The 14,840-nt window shown below is 40.6% G+C and overlaps 3 protein-coding genes across 10 annotated transcripts in view; 1 reads left to right on the top strand and 2 right to left on the bottom strand.

The window, feature by feature from the left end:
• The window catches only part of Ca-alpha1t (Ca[2+]-channel protein alpha[[1]] subunit T), a 49,869-nt gene extending 45,008 nt beyond the window's left edge, over positions 1–4,861 (top strand). For all 5 annotated transcript variants that reach the window (XM_071795505.1, XM_071795507.1, XM_071795503.1 and 2 more), the window contains 6 exons: positions 93–354; positions 486–766; positions 859–1,151; positions 1,238–1,499; positions 1,626–1,891; positions 2,189–4,861. In XM_071795505.1, coding sequence (XP_071651606.1) covers positions 93–354; positions 486–766; positions 859–1,151; positions 1,238–1,499; positions 1,626–1,891; positions 2,189–3,241 — 2,417 coding nt within the window. In that variant the 3' untranslated portion in view covers positions 3,242–4,861. The remainder of the gene's footprint in view (positions 1–92; positions 355–485; positions 767–858; positions 1,152–1,237; positions 1,500–1,625; positions 1,892–2,188) is intronic.
• A 1,743-nt stretch (positions 4,862–6,604) lies between these two features.
• Positions 6,605–8,333, bottom strand: LOC139823156 (klaroid protein-like). 2 transcript variants are annotated; one of them, XM_071795516.1, is made up of 5 exons: positions 7,964–8,333; positions 7,472–7,587; positions 7,250–7,417; positions 6,997–7,089; positions 6,605–6,892 (listed from the first exon to the last, which is right to left on the bottom strand). In XM_071795516.1, the coding sequence occupies exons 1-5, from the start codon at positions 8,091–8,093 to the stop codon at positions 6,776–6,778; spliced, it is 624 nt and encodes a 207-aa protein (XP_071651617.1). In that variant the 5' UTR covers positions 8,094–8,333; the 3' UTR covers positions 6,605–6,775. The 2 variants fall into 2 exon arrangements, 1 of the variants encoding a protein (XP_071651617.1); XR_011734716.1 differs by having other exon boundaries at positions 6,605–7,587; positions 8,034–8,333.
• A 1,178-nt stretch (positions 8,334–9,511) lies between these two features.
• Positions 9,512–14,799, bottom strand: LOC139823152 (tetratricopeptide repeat protein 39C). 3 transcript variants are annotated; one of them, XM_071795508.1, is made up of 11 exons: positions 14,666–14,799; positions 13,697–14,544; positions 13,227–13,364; positions 12,702–12,903; positions 12,287–12,488; positions 11,766–11,966; positions 11,273–11,441; positions 10,809–11,007; positions 10,486–10,737; positions 10,110–10,318; positions 9,512–10,038 (listed from the first exon to the last, which is right to left on the bottom strand). In XM_071795508.1, exons 2-11 carry the CDS (start codon positions 13,844–13,846, stop codon positions 9,928–9,930), a joined length of 1,833 nt encoding a protein of 610 aa, XP_071651609.1. In that variant the 5' UTR covers positions 13,847–14,544; positions 14,666–14,799; the 3' UTR covers positions 9,512–9,927. The 3 variants fall into 3 exon arrangements, with proteins under 3 accessions (XP_071651609.1, XP_071651610.1, XP_071651611.1); XM_071795509.1 differs by having other exon boundaries at positions 13,697–14,223; positions 14,323–14,788; XM_071795510.1 differs by lacking the exon at positions 11,766–11,966 and having other exon boundaries at positions 13,697–14,790.
• Positions 14,800–14,840: the final 41 nt, after the last annotated feature.

Genomic DNA, 14,840 nt, shown 5'->3' with positions numbered 1-14,840 from the left:
CCAGTGGGTCAACTAGGTTAATGCCACTTTTACATCACACACCAGATTAAACCAAAGATATCGATGTATGCAATGTTGATCATGCTTTTCAGAGATGCACGAACCGCCGTATTACACCAGTTACTCTAAATCGCGACTGTTTGTTCACAACGTCGTGACGTCCAAGTACTTCGACTTGGCGATCGCCGCCGTTATCGGTCTCAACGTCGTCACGATGGCGATGGAGTTTTACATGATGCCGAAAGCGCTCACTTACGCGTTGAAAATCTTTAATTATTTCTTCACCGCCGTCTTCATTCTCGAATCCATCATGAAACTTGTCGCCCTCGGCGTGCAGCTTTATCTGAAGGATAAGTAAGCATCTTTTTCCAGTATTTTTATATATGTATATATCTACACCAAGAGTTACACCGTTGGTTGAAGATAAGCGTAACGTTATCTGTAGTCTTATAAGAAAAAAAGTTCTAACAGCGTTCTTCTTTCAGGTGGAACCAATTGGACGTGGGAATAGTGATACTATCAGTGGTCGGCATCGTGCTAGAAGAGGTCGAATCTAAGATTATCCCCATTAATCCCACAATAATTCGCGTAATGCGAGTGTTGCGAATAGCTCGAGTGTTGAAACTTTTGAAAATGGCGAAGGGCATACGTGCCCTCTTGGACACGGTGATGCAGGCATTACCGCAGGTCGGCAATCTGGGGCTGTTATTTTTTTTACTCTTCTTTATATTTGCCGCGCTAGGAGTGGAACTCTTCGGTCGACTAGGTAATTATTACTTCAATAATTTTATTAGCTCTTATATGAGCATGAAAATAGCTGGATAACTGTAATTGAATAATGCTAATTTTTTTTCACAGAATGCAACGATGATATGCCTTGCCAAGGTCTTGGCGAGCACGCGCATTTTAGTAACTTTGGCATGGCCTTTCTGACGCTTTTCCGTGTCGCCACTGGTGACAACTGGAATGGAATCATGAAGGACACGCTGAGGGACGATTGCGACGATGCAGCGGATTGTGTAAAAAATTGTTGCGTGAGCACTATCATCGCGCCGATATTTTTCGTGATTTTCGTTCTGATGGCGCAATTTGTACTGGTGAACGTCGTTGTTGCTGTGCTGATGAAACATCTAGAGGAAAGTCACAAACAGGTGATGTTTCCAGACAATTTTATATAATAGATTTGACTTTACCCACGAATATACGAAGTATAATATTTTAATTTCTTTGAATAAAGATGGAGGACGAGCTCGATATGGAAACGCAATTGGAGAGAGAATTAGCGGCGGAGCAGGAAGAACTTCTTGAGGAGGAAGACGAGGACGACTTAGCGATGAATGGTAGAATAGACGGTGATGAAGATGACGATGATGATGATAAGGAACGCGAGTCAATGGTGGTGAATGAAAAAATACATGTCGCGAGACCAGGATTGGCCAAAGTTCGATCTTTACCTGCAAATTTTATTTACAATCCACCGAGGGAGAGAAACATCGATGGTGAGAGCATTATTAATTATTTATAGCTTTACTATAATATTGCGATATTAATATATTATATCTTTGTCCCTATATAATATTATATTGCGTCTCATTATAAAAATAATTGACTTCTCTATCTTCCAGATGCCTCGATTTCCGTGTCCTTGGACGAGAAACGTCGCAGTTCATATTACCGCAGTTCGAGTTCAAGACCGTCCAAGTTTAAATCGAAACGCCGGCAAACCTTCCATTCGAGCCACCACCAACGAAGGTCACTGCTGCCAATGCACTTTGAGGTCGCCGAAGTCTTTGAGAAACCTGTGAGCAATCTGAGCGTGCCTCGAATTATTTCACATCGCAGCTACGCCACAACTAGTCAAGACAGTCGCGTACAACGTCAAAAGTCGCCGGTGAGAAATCATATTTCGATAACGTAAATTCAGATTTCGTATGCTAAATAAGAAACAAGCAGCACATATCGGTCACACTATAAATTATCATAAAACTGGATAGAAAATATATTGTTTACTCATTTAATTGAGTGAATAAATTTCATATTATTATTTGCCTTCACAGCACGGAAATATAATAAAATCTTTGTTCTCTCTTTTTCTTGCTCTTAGCAAAAATTTTTTTCTAATGTTTACAAAAAAAATATTATCCGGAATTAGTGAAGTGAAATATCATTTGCAACATCAATTTTGTAGGTGACCACCAGTGAACCGCGTGAAAATAAGTCTCTGTTAACCGTGAGCAAGCCGCCGACCAGCCCCTCGCTGATCCCTTCTCCCGGCGCGAGCAGCACCCTAAGCGTCCCGCCGAAATTGACTAGCGATCGTTACCTCATGCCGACCGCCGAGATCTACCCGTCCAAGGCGACAATGCGCCGCCGGACATCGAGCGACACGCAATCACCGTCGCAATCGGATACGAGCGCAGGCCCCGGTACTAGCAGCTCGCGAACGCCTAGCATCGCGAATGGCTATGCCGGCGGCAAGATTCGACTGGAGGAACCAAAGATAAAGACAGACGAAAGAAGACGTCCGACGACGACGACGGCCCCTCCAGAAGACCTCGATGTACAGTCCGTTATCAACGAGAGGAGGCCGTCCAAGTTGAAGACGCACGACGCCACCGGTGCGTCCACCACCACCAGCATCGCCAGCGATCAGTACAGCGCGATGATGCGCGGCGAGGGTTACAGCCATATCTACGTCACCACCGAGGACAGATCCGACGAGGTCCCGTCACCGTGCGGCAATGCAAGCGAGAGCACTGGCACCGGCAGCCTAAGCGTCGCCGGCAGCCTCAGCGCCGTTGCCAGCCTCAGCGTCGCCGTCAGTGCCGGTGCGGCTGGCAGCATCAGCAACGGTAGTGTCAATGATAGCGGCAACGGCAACGGCAACGGCAACGGCAACGGCAACGGCAACGGCAACGGCAACGGCAACGGCAGCGGCAGCCGGAGCGGCAACGGCAACGGCAGCGGCAGCGGTAGCGGTAGCGGTAACGGCGGCGGGGTGCACATCGGCGAGGGCGGCGCTATCGGATCTGACGTGAGAATATACGTGGACGACACGGATTCGGCGAGCAGCAGTAACGGGCAACTGCGCGGCGGCAGATTGCGCGACGACGAAGCCCTGGACGCCTCGAACTCCTCCACTACGACGATGCGAAACGGTAGAGGCAGCGGCGGCACGGACGAGAGCAAGGAGACACCCGAGAGACCGTCCTCCACCGGTGGATCGTTAGATCCCTCTTAATCCAGGGCGAACGAGCCGATGTAGTCTGTAAACATGGGATATTACATGTTATACACATGGTACACATTGCACGGCGGAAACACACCATGACGGAAGATCACGGGGAAGAGGTTTAAGAAAGGGCTCTAAGAAAGACTGTAGTGCATGACAATATAGTCGTTATATTCTAGTCACTTCGCCGCCGTGAACTTGCCAAAATGAACAAGTCGAGCATTTAGAGGGAGGTTGAACTATTTGGGAACAGGAGCGCGAGGGAGAGAGTACGAAAAGAGTATCTCGTGCATCGCGTAAACGAGATACGATCGCGAATGGCATGATGTAATGTAATTAGAAGAATCTACCGATGTATAGCGCAAAATAATTGGCTACGCAAAACGCGCGACGTGCGCGCATCGCGTAACTTGAAAACCTATGACAATCTCTTATTGCCAACGGAACTGATCTCATTGTTCCGTTTCCGAAGCGTCGATGGAAATCGATTCGTAGGAATTGGTAGGAAGAACGACGTAGATCGCGTCGATAAAAATTAGAAAAAAAAGAGAGAGAATTTCAGTAGTTTATAGCTAGATTTTATGTCGAGTCTACGCGACAAAACTGCAATTAATTGGACCACACCTTCTCGCCTTTCCTTATTCTCTAACTCTTGAAAATTGCGCGCGGTTCGCCGATTGGAAATCAAAGATGTCTACAATCGATCGATGTGGATTGCATTCTAGTCATTGGATGGACTAACGGGAATGATAATTAAATTGGACTGATGTAAATTTTTTGCGATTACATATACACGTGCCTGATCTTTTAACTAAAATAATCAGATTTATATAAATTCAAATTTATCTAGTCTAGAACGGATATGATAATTGTTATTCTTACAATTAAGTCAGAATAATATAGAGACTTTGATTTTCACGAATAATTTCTTTTAACCGGAATTAAAGATTCGATCGATCAATTGTGGCGATTGTTGGACAATCGGCGTTCGAGAATCGTGATTTATCTTCGTTTCGTTCACTTCACTCTTTTCACACACTAGAGCGTTCTTCTCGTTGACATCTGTGATATACTTTAATCGTAGCGTATTTCCTAACGGTAACAGCAAATATCAGAACGAAATTGTAACATCCAGCAGCAGCAGCAACAACAACAACAACAACAACAACAACAGCGGCAGCAAGGAACAGCAACAATTTAGGGATGTAGCTGACTTTTTAATAAAACGAAAACCAATGTTTCGGTGGCTTTCGTGGGGCGTAAAAATAGAGAGACAAAACAAAGATAAATAGGAACTCTATACTGTACATACATACATCTACGAATATTCTATACTCTACACTTGGTGTGGTTTATTTTGATACTACCGCGTGCGGTAATATATTTAACGATTGTCGAAGTAAGTCTAACAAAAAAAAAAAAGAAATAAGAATAAACAACTCTATGCCTTTTACGAGCGTTGACGAACCTTCGTGCGGTGGTGGTGCCCGCGTTTTTTTTTTTAGCGAAAGGGCGACCGACGACTCCAACTACCCTTTGTCGGGTCGAAGGTGTAGTCGCTAAAATCATGTTGAGACGCGCCGGGCGCGTCACATCGCTTGAAAAAAAAATTAGTAATCGTCGACCAATCGATCGCTCGATTAATATTGCGTTTCATTTAATAAGTCTAACATAATCTCGAATCGAGCGGCGTTTTTACGTTGAGTTTAAGTGGAATTCCTGGTCCAATGCTGAGCGGAACAATAATTGAATCTTCGGTGAAAATATTCTGGTGAACACATAGTGGTTCCAAGGAGTTGCACTTAACATCAGAATGGCTGAGAATTTGCTAGAAGCTAGAATTTTCTAGAAAAATAGTTTCTTATATAACGTGAATATAACTTGAGAAAAATTATCATATAGAGTATAAGTTCAAAAATATATTGTAACTCCGTTGTGTCTCGTTTCTTGAATATTTTCGATGGTATTTTATCGTGAACTACATTTCCTACATTTCACTTAATTATTTCTAAAGAGACCGACTTTCACAGATCGGGATATTCCAAATAGTGTTTAAATAAAATGTATGATTTACACAGCTTAAAATTTCGTGTTGTTACGCAATGTTACGCAAAAGAGAAAGTAAGACTTGAAACTTTTACAAAATTGCAAGCTTTATAAAATTTAAAAAGAATATGTAATGATAATTGTCTTTGCCGTTCTGGTGGTAATAAATCTCAACTGGAAAACGGCGTAGCGCAAAACAAATACGTATAGCAAGCATAGAAAGAAGCAACCAGCGATTCCGTATTGCTGTCAGATCATGTTAAGTTAAATCCGGACCAAGCAAATGAACACGAACGAACGCGAATGAACAATGGTAGGCACCGTTTGGACTTATTGAAGCAACTTGTTCATTCGTGTTTGTTTGCTTGGTCTAGATCCGGCTTTAGACATTTTAAGGAAAGTAGATAATCTCGTATCCATGTGCTTACGTACTTGCGTTTCTTCGGCACCACGACCGGCTCTCGATAGCTCGATAGCGTTAGACGACTGACCTCCGAATTATAGTTAACTCTAGACACGCGCCGATTACGATCGTGCGCGAGTTCGCCGATCAGCTGCACACTATCGATAGTCCGGCAATTGCGTACTATATTAAAAAAAAAAAAAAATACATAGGAACATCGGTTCAAGAGGATGTCGAGAAAAGTAAAAAAGTGTGTCACTAGAGAATTTTACGATCGTGCGTATGTGTGCACGCGTGATGGAGAAGATCGAGGAATGTCGTATTGAAACTCGCAGCGTGCCTCTCGAGTCTGTTCTTCGCCCGTAGAGAAGGCAGTGCGTAATCGTCGAATTAATGAAAGCGCAAAACTATATAAAAACGAAGAGAAACATAACGGAGAACATAACGGAGAGAGAAGCAGAAACCAAAATCGGGGTCGCGGCCGGCCCCCCGAGATATGTAACATGCTATTTTAATTACGGTAATGGGGGTGAGTAACCGGGGAGCGTCTTTTCCTGTTTGCCTGATGTCCTGCATGTATGCGTTTGATGATTGGTGATGCGAAACTTTGGCCTCGCTCCACCACACGTAACCGGAGAGTATGATCGATAAGAATGTGGGGTACATGTGCGACGGAGAACGTACAAGGAGAGATTCGAGATAGCGGGGAGCTCGAGGGAAAAAACTAAATATGTACAAATGTAATAAATCGAGCGACGATTACGTTAAACTGGCCTATTACTTTTATTGATCGACCATCCACCATCCTGATTTACATTTAGTATCTAATCAATATTGCAACAAACAATATCCTTTGACATTAAGCGGCAGCCTGTTTCGGCATATCCAGTCAATCCGCGAGAATCTGTTAATTATGATGATAATTTATTATTGTTATAAAGTTATCATTATTATAAAATCGTAAATTCAATCAAGTTACATTTTATTGAATGTATCTTTTGTTGAATTTTATTTAGTTAAAACTATAGAATTACACACATAATTTTATGGAAAAAAATATAACTTTTACGTTCACGTTCACCTGGTACGAACATTCATATCTCACTAAGTGTACCGTGCACCCGTATTCTATAGATACATGTATATTCCGGATTACCACTGTTAGAATGGACTCTCAGCTCGATTATCTCGTACGCTTCTTTCGCTCGATTCTGCAGTTAATTTTTTATTTCATGTAATTGAATATAAAAATTGACAATTAAGCGAATGACAAATGTTAATTATATAGAAACATATATCGTATCAAATATTCCACCTGGACTTCAAAATACTGCAATGGCGAACCAGTATTGTCATATATAAAACTGCCGAATAAGAAAGGCTTCTCATCATCGAGACTTGTTAAACCCTAGAATCAATACATGTAACAAGTGACAGACAGCTATTTAAAATAGCAAATATGATACCTACACGTTGCATATAAAATACGTACTAAAATATATTTATTTATGAAATTACAATACAAAAACTTCAATGTTACATATATAATTACATAATAATCAGCTCACCCAAATGGAAAAATCTTTTGGTGCCGTGGCAGTCTCGCCAGTCGGAGATATCAATGAAGAGATGTGTTCCAGGCTAACTCCAGACACGTGCACATGGCCGAGTAATCGAATCACCACGCTGCCGCTATTGCCCTTGAAGGCCCAGCATTCGCCCGGTAAAACGCCGGTCTGGTAAATACTTTGGGATCAGAACGTTAGTAAAATTAGATATAATCAGGTAACCTGTATCACAACTCGGGGCGTATTCTGCTGTTGACAAAGGGGTATGCCGAACAGATTGAGCACAGGTGCACCGGTTGAGTAAGGTTCAGTGTCTCGTGTCGAAAGAATAGCACCGCCTGCGGATAAAAGATTATTTGACAATGAGTCGAAGACGCGTTATTATGTCTTTATAGTATTTTTTTTTACTGAAGAGTAAACTATCGAAGACACGTCTATTTATGGAAGAGAGATAATTTTACTATCGCGAAAAAAATAATTTGCATATATCTTTCTCATAATATCTTGAATTGTATGATAGTTTCTGAGAAGAGTTACACAAAGATTAGGTACTGCAAGTTATTTTCAAGCCGACTGAAAAAAAAGAAGTAAAAAGGCCACTACGTATCCTACTTATACGCATGAGATTACTAGCAGGTCGCAGCAGAGCGCCCTTTAATTAATATGTTCTGGATAAAAAAAAAGCGTACGTAAAAATAGATTATTGGATAGAACCTGAGCTTTCAAGAGCGTAATCTGTTCTCCCAGTTTTGTCGGCGTCATACGTCTGTAATTCATTTCTCACCACACTTCTGACGGTCTCCGGTGACAGGGCCTTCAGCAAGTTCTTTGTATGCAGACTCATCTCTGTTGCAACGCGTACCACTTGTGATAAATGTTAGAAACTGGCGAACGACGAAATCGTTTGTCGAATAAAAAGATAAAAATAAAAGGTACGACAAATAATTAGACGCGCATGAATGATACAAAAAGAAAGGCTTTCATTTTGTTTTATGCGCTTGCGATATGGATAAGCTGCTTCAATACGTCGCTCCATTTATTTAGTCGATATATTTGACGTCAGAGAAATGCCACTGCACCGGGCACAGCATCCGGTCAACATTTATACGCCGCACCTTTCTTACCCTCGGACACTTCGTTCCTCAAGTTGAGAATAGCTTCTGACATTTTTGGAATCACGCTGCCCACTTCCTTTAACTTGTTCTTCAGCTCGTTGCGCATCTCTATTATGTTCTTCACCTCTAGCTAATGCAATTTTTGCAGAAACAATAACAAAAGCATCAATTCTATCTTGTAACGGTATTAAGATAAAAAGGATTTACTCTTGAAAAATGTTGAGACAGCAAACAATTACCGAGAGAGTGTCCAAATGAGATCTAAGGTTTCCCAAGTCCGCTTTGATCATTTTAAATGACGCACTTGCGGAATATTTATCGCAGAGGTGGGATACGGACATCGCTAAAAATATCGGAGCTCTTTATAAATTGACTCGCGAGTAGATTTATTTAAATTTCACAAATCGGTCATATAGAGATACCAAGAGAGCCAATTGAAATTTTGTACCGAGTTAATTATTTATCAAACTAAGATCTCGTACCGAGCATCGACGTAATGACACAGAAAGCGAAAGGTTTGACGAGTTTGGTGTACCAAGCGGATCGTTGATTGCAACTGACTACGGTACCCGGACAATTCCCTGCGTTAACGCAACAAAAAGTGTTCCGGGCGCTCATCAGTGTCGTTTCGTCAAGCAATCATGTCCCAAGTAGTCTCAGAAGAAACGCGCTAAGAGTCGACGAAATTAATTTATTGGCGACGCTTCTTGTGAGTGGTACTCGCACGTTTTTTTACTGAACGTATGTGTCAAAATTTGCGTAATCATTGACAATCGTCTGTACATAATCGATATATTGCAAAAAGACGAATCGCGATTCGAAATACTTAAATTGTCGTATACCGGGAGAAGATGACTTGTTTATCATTTTCAAGTAGAGTAATAATATAAAACAGTTCTGGATTAAAAGAAAAGATTTATTCCATTTTGATGAAATATTCAAATATATTTTCTTATTTTATTTTCGTTATATTATATTTGAGGGTGTACAGAGGATATATGTACAGGGTGAATGTAGACAATACTAAAATGTATATACATTATTTTTTAAGCAAACTTTTCCAAATAATTATCCAAAAAGATGCGATCTAATTTCGTTTTCCTATAACATACACATTTTTTTAGACGGGGTAAAAGAACACCCGTAATTCACTTTGTATAAATTGCTACATTTTATTAAGTTTAGTATACTTTTTGTAAATATAATCTGTTGCTCTAAATAAATGTGATACATTGTACGATATAATATACATATAATAATATACATTTGCCTGCTTTAAAACATCTTTCATCTTCGAAATTATATATATGGCATTTGCATTGATGTTTATGTTTAAAGCATAATACTAATAAAATAAAAAGAGAAGATCCATAAAAATATTTCTGGTGCTGATTGCCTTAATCTGATCTTCGTTGATCTTTATTGTTAAACGAGGTAACAACATCTTGGACGATAGTAACAGACATAAAATGTTACTGTTGTATCCAAATGTAAATATGTTTTTTCGATCCTAAAGCTATCTCACATTGTGACGTAATATCGGACGCTTACAAATTAACGTTACTATATATTTTTCAGGGCGGCATGTATACGTAAGTTGAGTCGAGTTTCAAAATCATAATCTTTGTACTGATTTTGCGCCTTCAGTAGGAAATTTTTGCCTTCGTTAGGATTCTAAAATGTGAGACAATAAAATTGCATAAGAAATGACGAAAATATAGACGATATATATATGATATACTTACGTTATTGTTACTAAGGCTACTTCCTAATTCGTACAGCGCAAACGCGCTAATGTGCTGGTCGTACTCGTCCTTGGACGGATACCTATGTTTCAAACAATTTCGGAAACTTTTAATAGCCGCTTCGGTATCCCCCAGATAAAGACACGCTGCGCCTTCGATAAGATCAGTTAAACCCACCATCGGCTCCTCGGAATGATTTTCCTTGCATTCTGATAATAAAGTTACGTAATAGATAAAACATAAAGAATTTTTTTGTGCAAACGATTTAGGAGTCATCAGACAATATTCAAATAGATCTCTTTTTCGAATTGAAATATTATCGGTTACACGTTACAGGATATAAAACGGATGGAACTGAAAATCAATCTATTATTACCATTCGATATTTCTCGCAGCGATTCTTTGGTACAGGACGGAAGGGCGTTCCACACGTACATTGATTCGTATACGAGCAATTTATAATACAGAACTGTGTAAGGATGCCCGGTCTCCTTATCGACGATCTTCGGCATCCTGCGCATGATAAAAACATCGAGTTGCGACTCGCTTTTCGTCTCGTGGAACCAAGGGAGGATCTTGCCGTACAGCGACAGGAGAACGTCAAACTTGCCGTTCGCTCCGCAACAAACTGCAAATGTGGTACAATGAAAAAATCCGAGTCTGCTTCGAGGCGTCGCGTCGAAGCGATGTTGACGTTACCCATAGCTAAGTATGCGTAGAAGCCCTTGGACCATCTCGACTGCTGCTGCAACTGCAATAAGGATCGATATGCCTCGTCGTAGCTCAAGCGTATCACGTGGCACCAAGCCACCTCGTGCAAGCACAGCAATTTGACTTCCCTCTGAGTCGCAACGTCCACTGCTTTGCCGAACGCTTCTAGCGCTGCATCGACATTTGTCTACGAAACGATTGGAGCATGCAACAATGAATAATATTATATTAATGTCAAAATACATAGAATTGAGAATTTAGCAAATCAGGTTGTATACTAGGCGTAAATATCTTTCTACCACAACGCATTTAGATGTTCATAAATAAAAATTGTAATTATAATACTTGTAAGGGTTGAAGGATATAAGTAAAGGTTTTTTTTTAAATAAATTAATAAGAAGCTGTAGAGAAGATGGTGATTATTAATACTCAATTGATTAATCTATTAATACCTCCAAACGTTCCATTCTACCAGCAAAGAAGAGAAAAAGGGCAGAGTTTTGGAATTCGGCATGACATTCAGCTATCAGCTGCTTCGCTGCCGCGACTCCCGCTTTTACATTAGACCCGTCAAGCGCGAAAAACGGACGTACGATCGTGTGATACCAAAGGAGGGATAATCTATGACAAAATAGTAGCATATTGACCAGTCGTTTTGTATAAAAAGTGTCAGAATATAACACGGAGATTGATAAACATAAAGATTGATAAACATGGAGATTGATAAACATGGAGATTGGTAAACATGGAATTGATAAACATGGAGATTGATATACGCTAGCGTATATAATACGTTCAATCAAAGTAAAAAAAGATTTCATATAAAAAAGGGCAGTATATATACTTTAAGATACTAAATTTTTATGCAAATTTTAATTATTCTACACACTAGTTTGTAAAAATACATTTAGAGGAAGGAGCATTCAAAATCCATAATACACTCACGTAGCGAGCGGTGCGCGCATATCTTCGCCAAGTCGTGCATACATAAGGGCAGTAAGACCAGACTGCCTATTGCCTTCAAAACCGAAGAAGTGGATTACTTTCAGCACAGACGGTGGCAAGAGGCTCACGCACAGCTGATATACACCGTAACCGAAGCTTGCGGCCGACATTAAACGTGTCACCTCCGTAGGTTCCACGAAGCTGCGAAATACATTCTGCTTTAATTAAATTTTCAAGCGCGAGCTTGGAACATGCGAGCGAGGAAGGAAGAAAAGCATAGTGATCGAAGCTAGCTACAAAATTCGCTTTCACGAAGCGAGTATTATGAAGCAGTGTGTGAGTTTACTGGCGCAAAATTAGATCGCCAACAGTGATCGGAGATTCGATCGCGCCCTCCGCGAAATATGTCGGTAGGTGCTAACACGCACGAACGGGCAATGCCTTTCTCTTATGAGAGGAGAGGATAATGGGTGAAAGACGAAGGAGACGAAAGATTTTGAGTAAGAAGAAACAACAATTACGGTGTCTGTTGTTCGGACGTGATGCCAGTGAGCGAGAAGAACATTGATAGTGAGCTTCGCAGACCTGATGGCGACGACACGGGTGTCACGTTGTTTGTGTAACCGTTGCAGGATGGTATCGACCATTCCGTAGATTCCGGACTCTGCGGGCTCTGCAGAGAAGATCCATTGCTCGTCGGTGTGATGCAACATGGACTGAATCCTGAATACAAAAACAATAGAAAAATTTTATTGAATTCTTATTAAATAAATATTCTATTATTCTATATTCTTTATTAAATCTTCAGATTTTACTTAATAAAACTATTGTTGTTAAGACTGAACATCTTCTGCAAAGCTGCTACAATCGAAATTGTAATTTTCTGATCTTTTTAAATCTTTTCTAATCTTACAATACATAATTCTAATTACACACCGGTCGGATTTGTACCGAAGGTGCGACGATACAGTTGCGAAATCTGGGTGTACGCGTGCTGATAAACACGCCAAGCTTTGCGAAGCATCCAACAACCGCGAACGTATCCTGTTAGCTCTTGTTGGAGGAACAATGACACGGCTGAGAATACCTGCGTATCTGCTAGAACGATTTGGCGTTCTAACTTATTCACATAGTCCTTCTGAAATTAGTTTCATCACTGTTTCTTTTTTTTTTTTTTCATTAATCAAACCGTCTCGTAAGTTCGTTAACGTAATTATAAGCATTTGACGATGTGTGATATTTCATTATATTAATTTATTATATCGATAATCAAAATTTGGAGCATAATATCGATTTAAGTTCAAGTTTCGATATCATAAGTACAAGAAATATATCTTATATAGATTTTATTTTTTATTGTTATTCAATGATAATCGCAATCATTTCTGCGCGTCCAGATATATATAAAAAAATACGAACTAAACAAAATTATATTAATAAAATCTTGTTAAGGACACTTACATCGGTCTCTTCTGCTCTAAACACTTTACTTTTCACGGACTTCAGCCACCCTATGTCACCTGCACATTCCCGTTCCATGTCTTTAAGCAATAATGTTGCTTGCTGGAACTTGTCCTCTTCGAAAGTCATCAGGGCATTCTGCACGATTCATCAAATTGTATTAAAAATTACTATCGCCAGGCATTAAAACATTCAAGACGCCTTATGCATTTCTCATTAATTGGAGCAAATAACGCGCTCGTCGTCTCACAGTTTTGTTATACCGTAACAAGATTATGAGATTACTTTTACTCGATTCGTCCGTCCTGGGATGATATCAATCGCTATCGATTTTATGTTTTCCGATGCACGCGTGTGCTCGCGGTTTATTATTAAAACCGATTAAGTAACAATAACATTCTTTCGCGGCCTTGAACGTTAAGCGTACCTCGGTGGAATCGATATATGGCTCATCACGGCGTTTTACGTACCATGAAGAGAACAAAGCAACGGCCAGCTTTGACGTGGAAGCTATGAGGATGCTCGGTAAAGAGAGCTTCAGCTTCCTCGGTTTTGTTGTTCAGCAGCAGGGAGATGCCGGTCCTGGCGACTTTCCAGTCCTTCATCGCGTCTTGCGCCATTATCCCCGTGAAAAGGATTTCAGAAAGTTATACGGACGATGAAGAGACTCGGACGTTTTCTCCTCGAGACTGTCGGCTATACGTGTTCGTCAAATGGAAAACATCTTTCCACCGTGCGGGATTGTCAATCGAGAGTTTACGTAAAGGTCACTTGCTCGCGCGAACATGCTGATAATTGTTGATTTATTGCTGTGTCAAGTTCAATGGTCGGAAAAATATATGCGGTACGCAGAATATATCCCGTACGTTTAAATACTTTAAATTACGAGCGTGCCAGCCACGTTGTGGTCACCGCTGTCGTCACTGATCGAAATCAGTGCGATGCATCCTTACGAGCGCCGCGTTTTCTCCTTGCACAAACCGCAAAGCAGGAAGAGCTAGTTTTAACGTATATATTAAAAAATCTAATTTTGCTTTTTCCGGAATTTTGATTTTCCGGCGTAACACAGAAAATTGAGCCACTAGGACGGACCTACCCTTCGCACACGATACAACATGTCTCCTCGTTTAGATATAAGTATTTGATCTGATTAAGCAATCCAAGCCCCTTGTGCAGTTGTTACATAAGTTTCTGTCATCATATATGACTACTCCATTCTCTGTTGACGCATTTGTCTCTTTTATCAATTTTTTTCGAATTTATTTACATACGGAATGATGAACAGTTGGAATTCTTCATTGAGACCGTCCCTCGAGATCTTTGGGGGTAAAAACAAATTTTTTTTGGACATAAAATGCAAATGTGGATTACAAGGAAGACCGTCTAACGATGCAAAATCTTGATGCCGCTTCCGTTCCTTATAAAAGTTGGATAATTACCAGGCACTGACATACTAACGGAATAATATCACTCTTCGAAAGACTATAAACGAGCATTGTATAACAAATGCACGCGAACCACGGTACATACTCGGGCTGCGAACCGTATCCTTGCTGTGCATCGAGTTGACTAAACCCTGTTGAAGAAGCGCAGTGCTGCTGCTACCACCACCAC

This window comes from Temnothorax longispinosus, chromosome 12 (assembly GCF_030848805.1).
Source record: "Temnothorax longispinosus isolate EJ_2023e chromosome 12, Tlon_JGU_v1, whole genome shotgun sequence".
Classification (NCBI taxonomy): domain Eukaryota; kingdom Metazoa; phylum Arthropoda; class Insecta; order Hymenoptera; family Formicidae; genus Temnothorax; species Temnothorax longispinosus.
This window is presented reverse-complemented; position numbering and strand designations above follow the sequence as displayed.

Coding starts and splice junctions, on each gene's coding strand:
- LOC139823156 (XM_071795516.1), bottom strand. CDS start 8,093: ATGAGTCTGCATACAAAGAACTTGCTGAAGGCCCTGTCACCGGAGACC. Junction 7,588..7,963: donor TTACGCTCTTGAAAGCTCAG/GTTCTATCCAAT, acceptor TTTTATCCGCAG/GCGGTGCTATTCTTTCGACA. Junction 7,090..7,249: donor CAAAAGATTTTTCCATTTGG/GTGAGCTGATTA, acceptor TATTGATTCTAG/GGTTTAACAAGTCTCGATGA.
- LOC139823152 (XM_071795508.1), bottom strand. CDS start 13,846: ATGGCGCAAGACGCGATGAAGGACTGGAAAGTCGCCAGGACCGGCATC. Junction 11,442..11,765: donor ATGCGCGCACCGCTCGCTAC/GTGAGTGTATTA, acceptor ATTTTGTCATAG/ATTATCCCTCCTTTGGTATC. Junction 10,738..10,808: donor CTACGCATACTTAGCTATGG/GTAACGTCAACA, acceptor CCACATTTGCAG/TTTGTTGCGGAGCGAACGGC.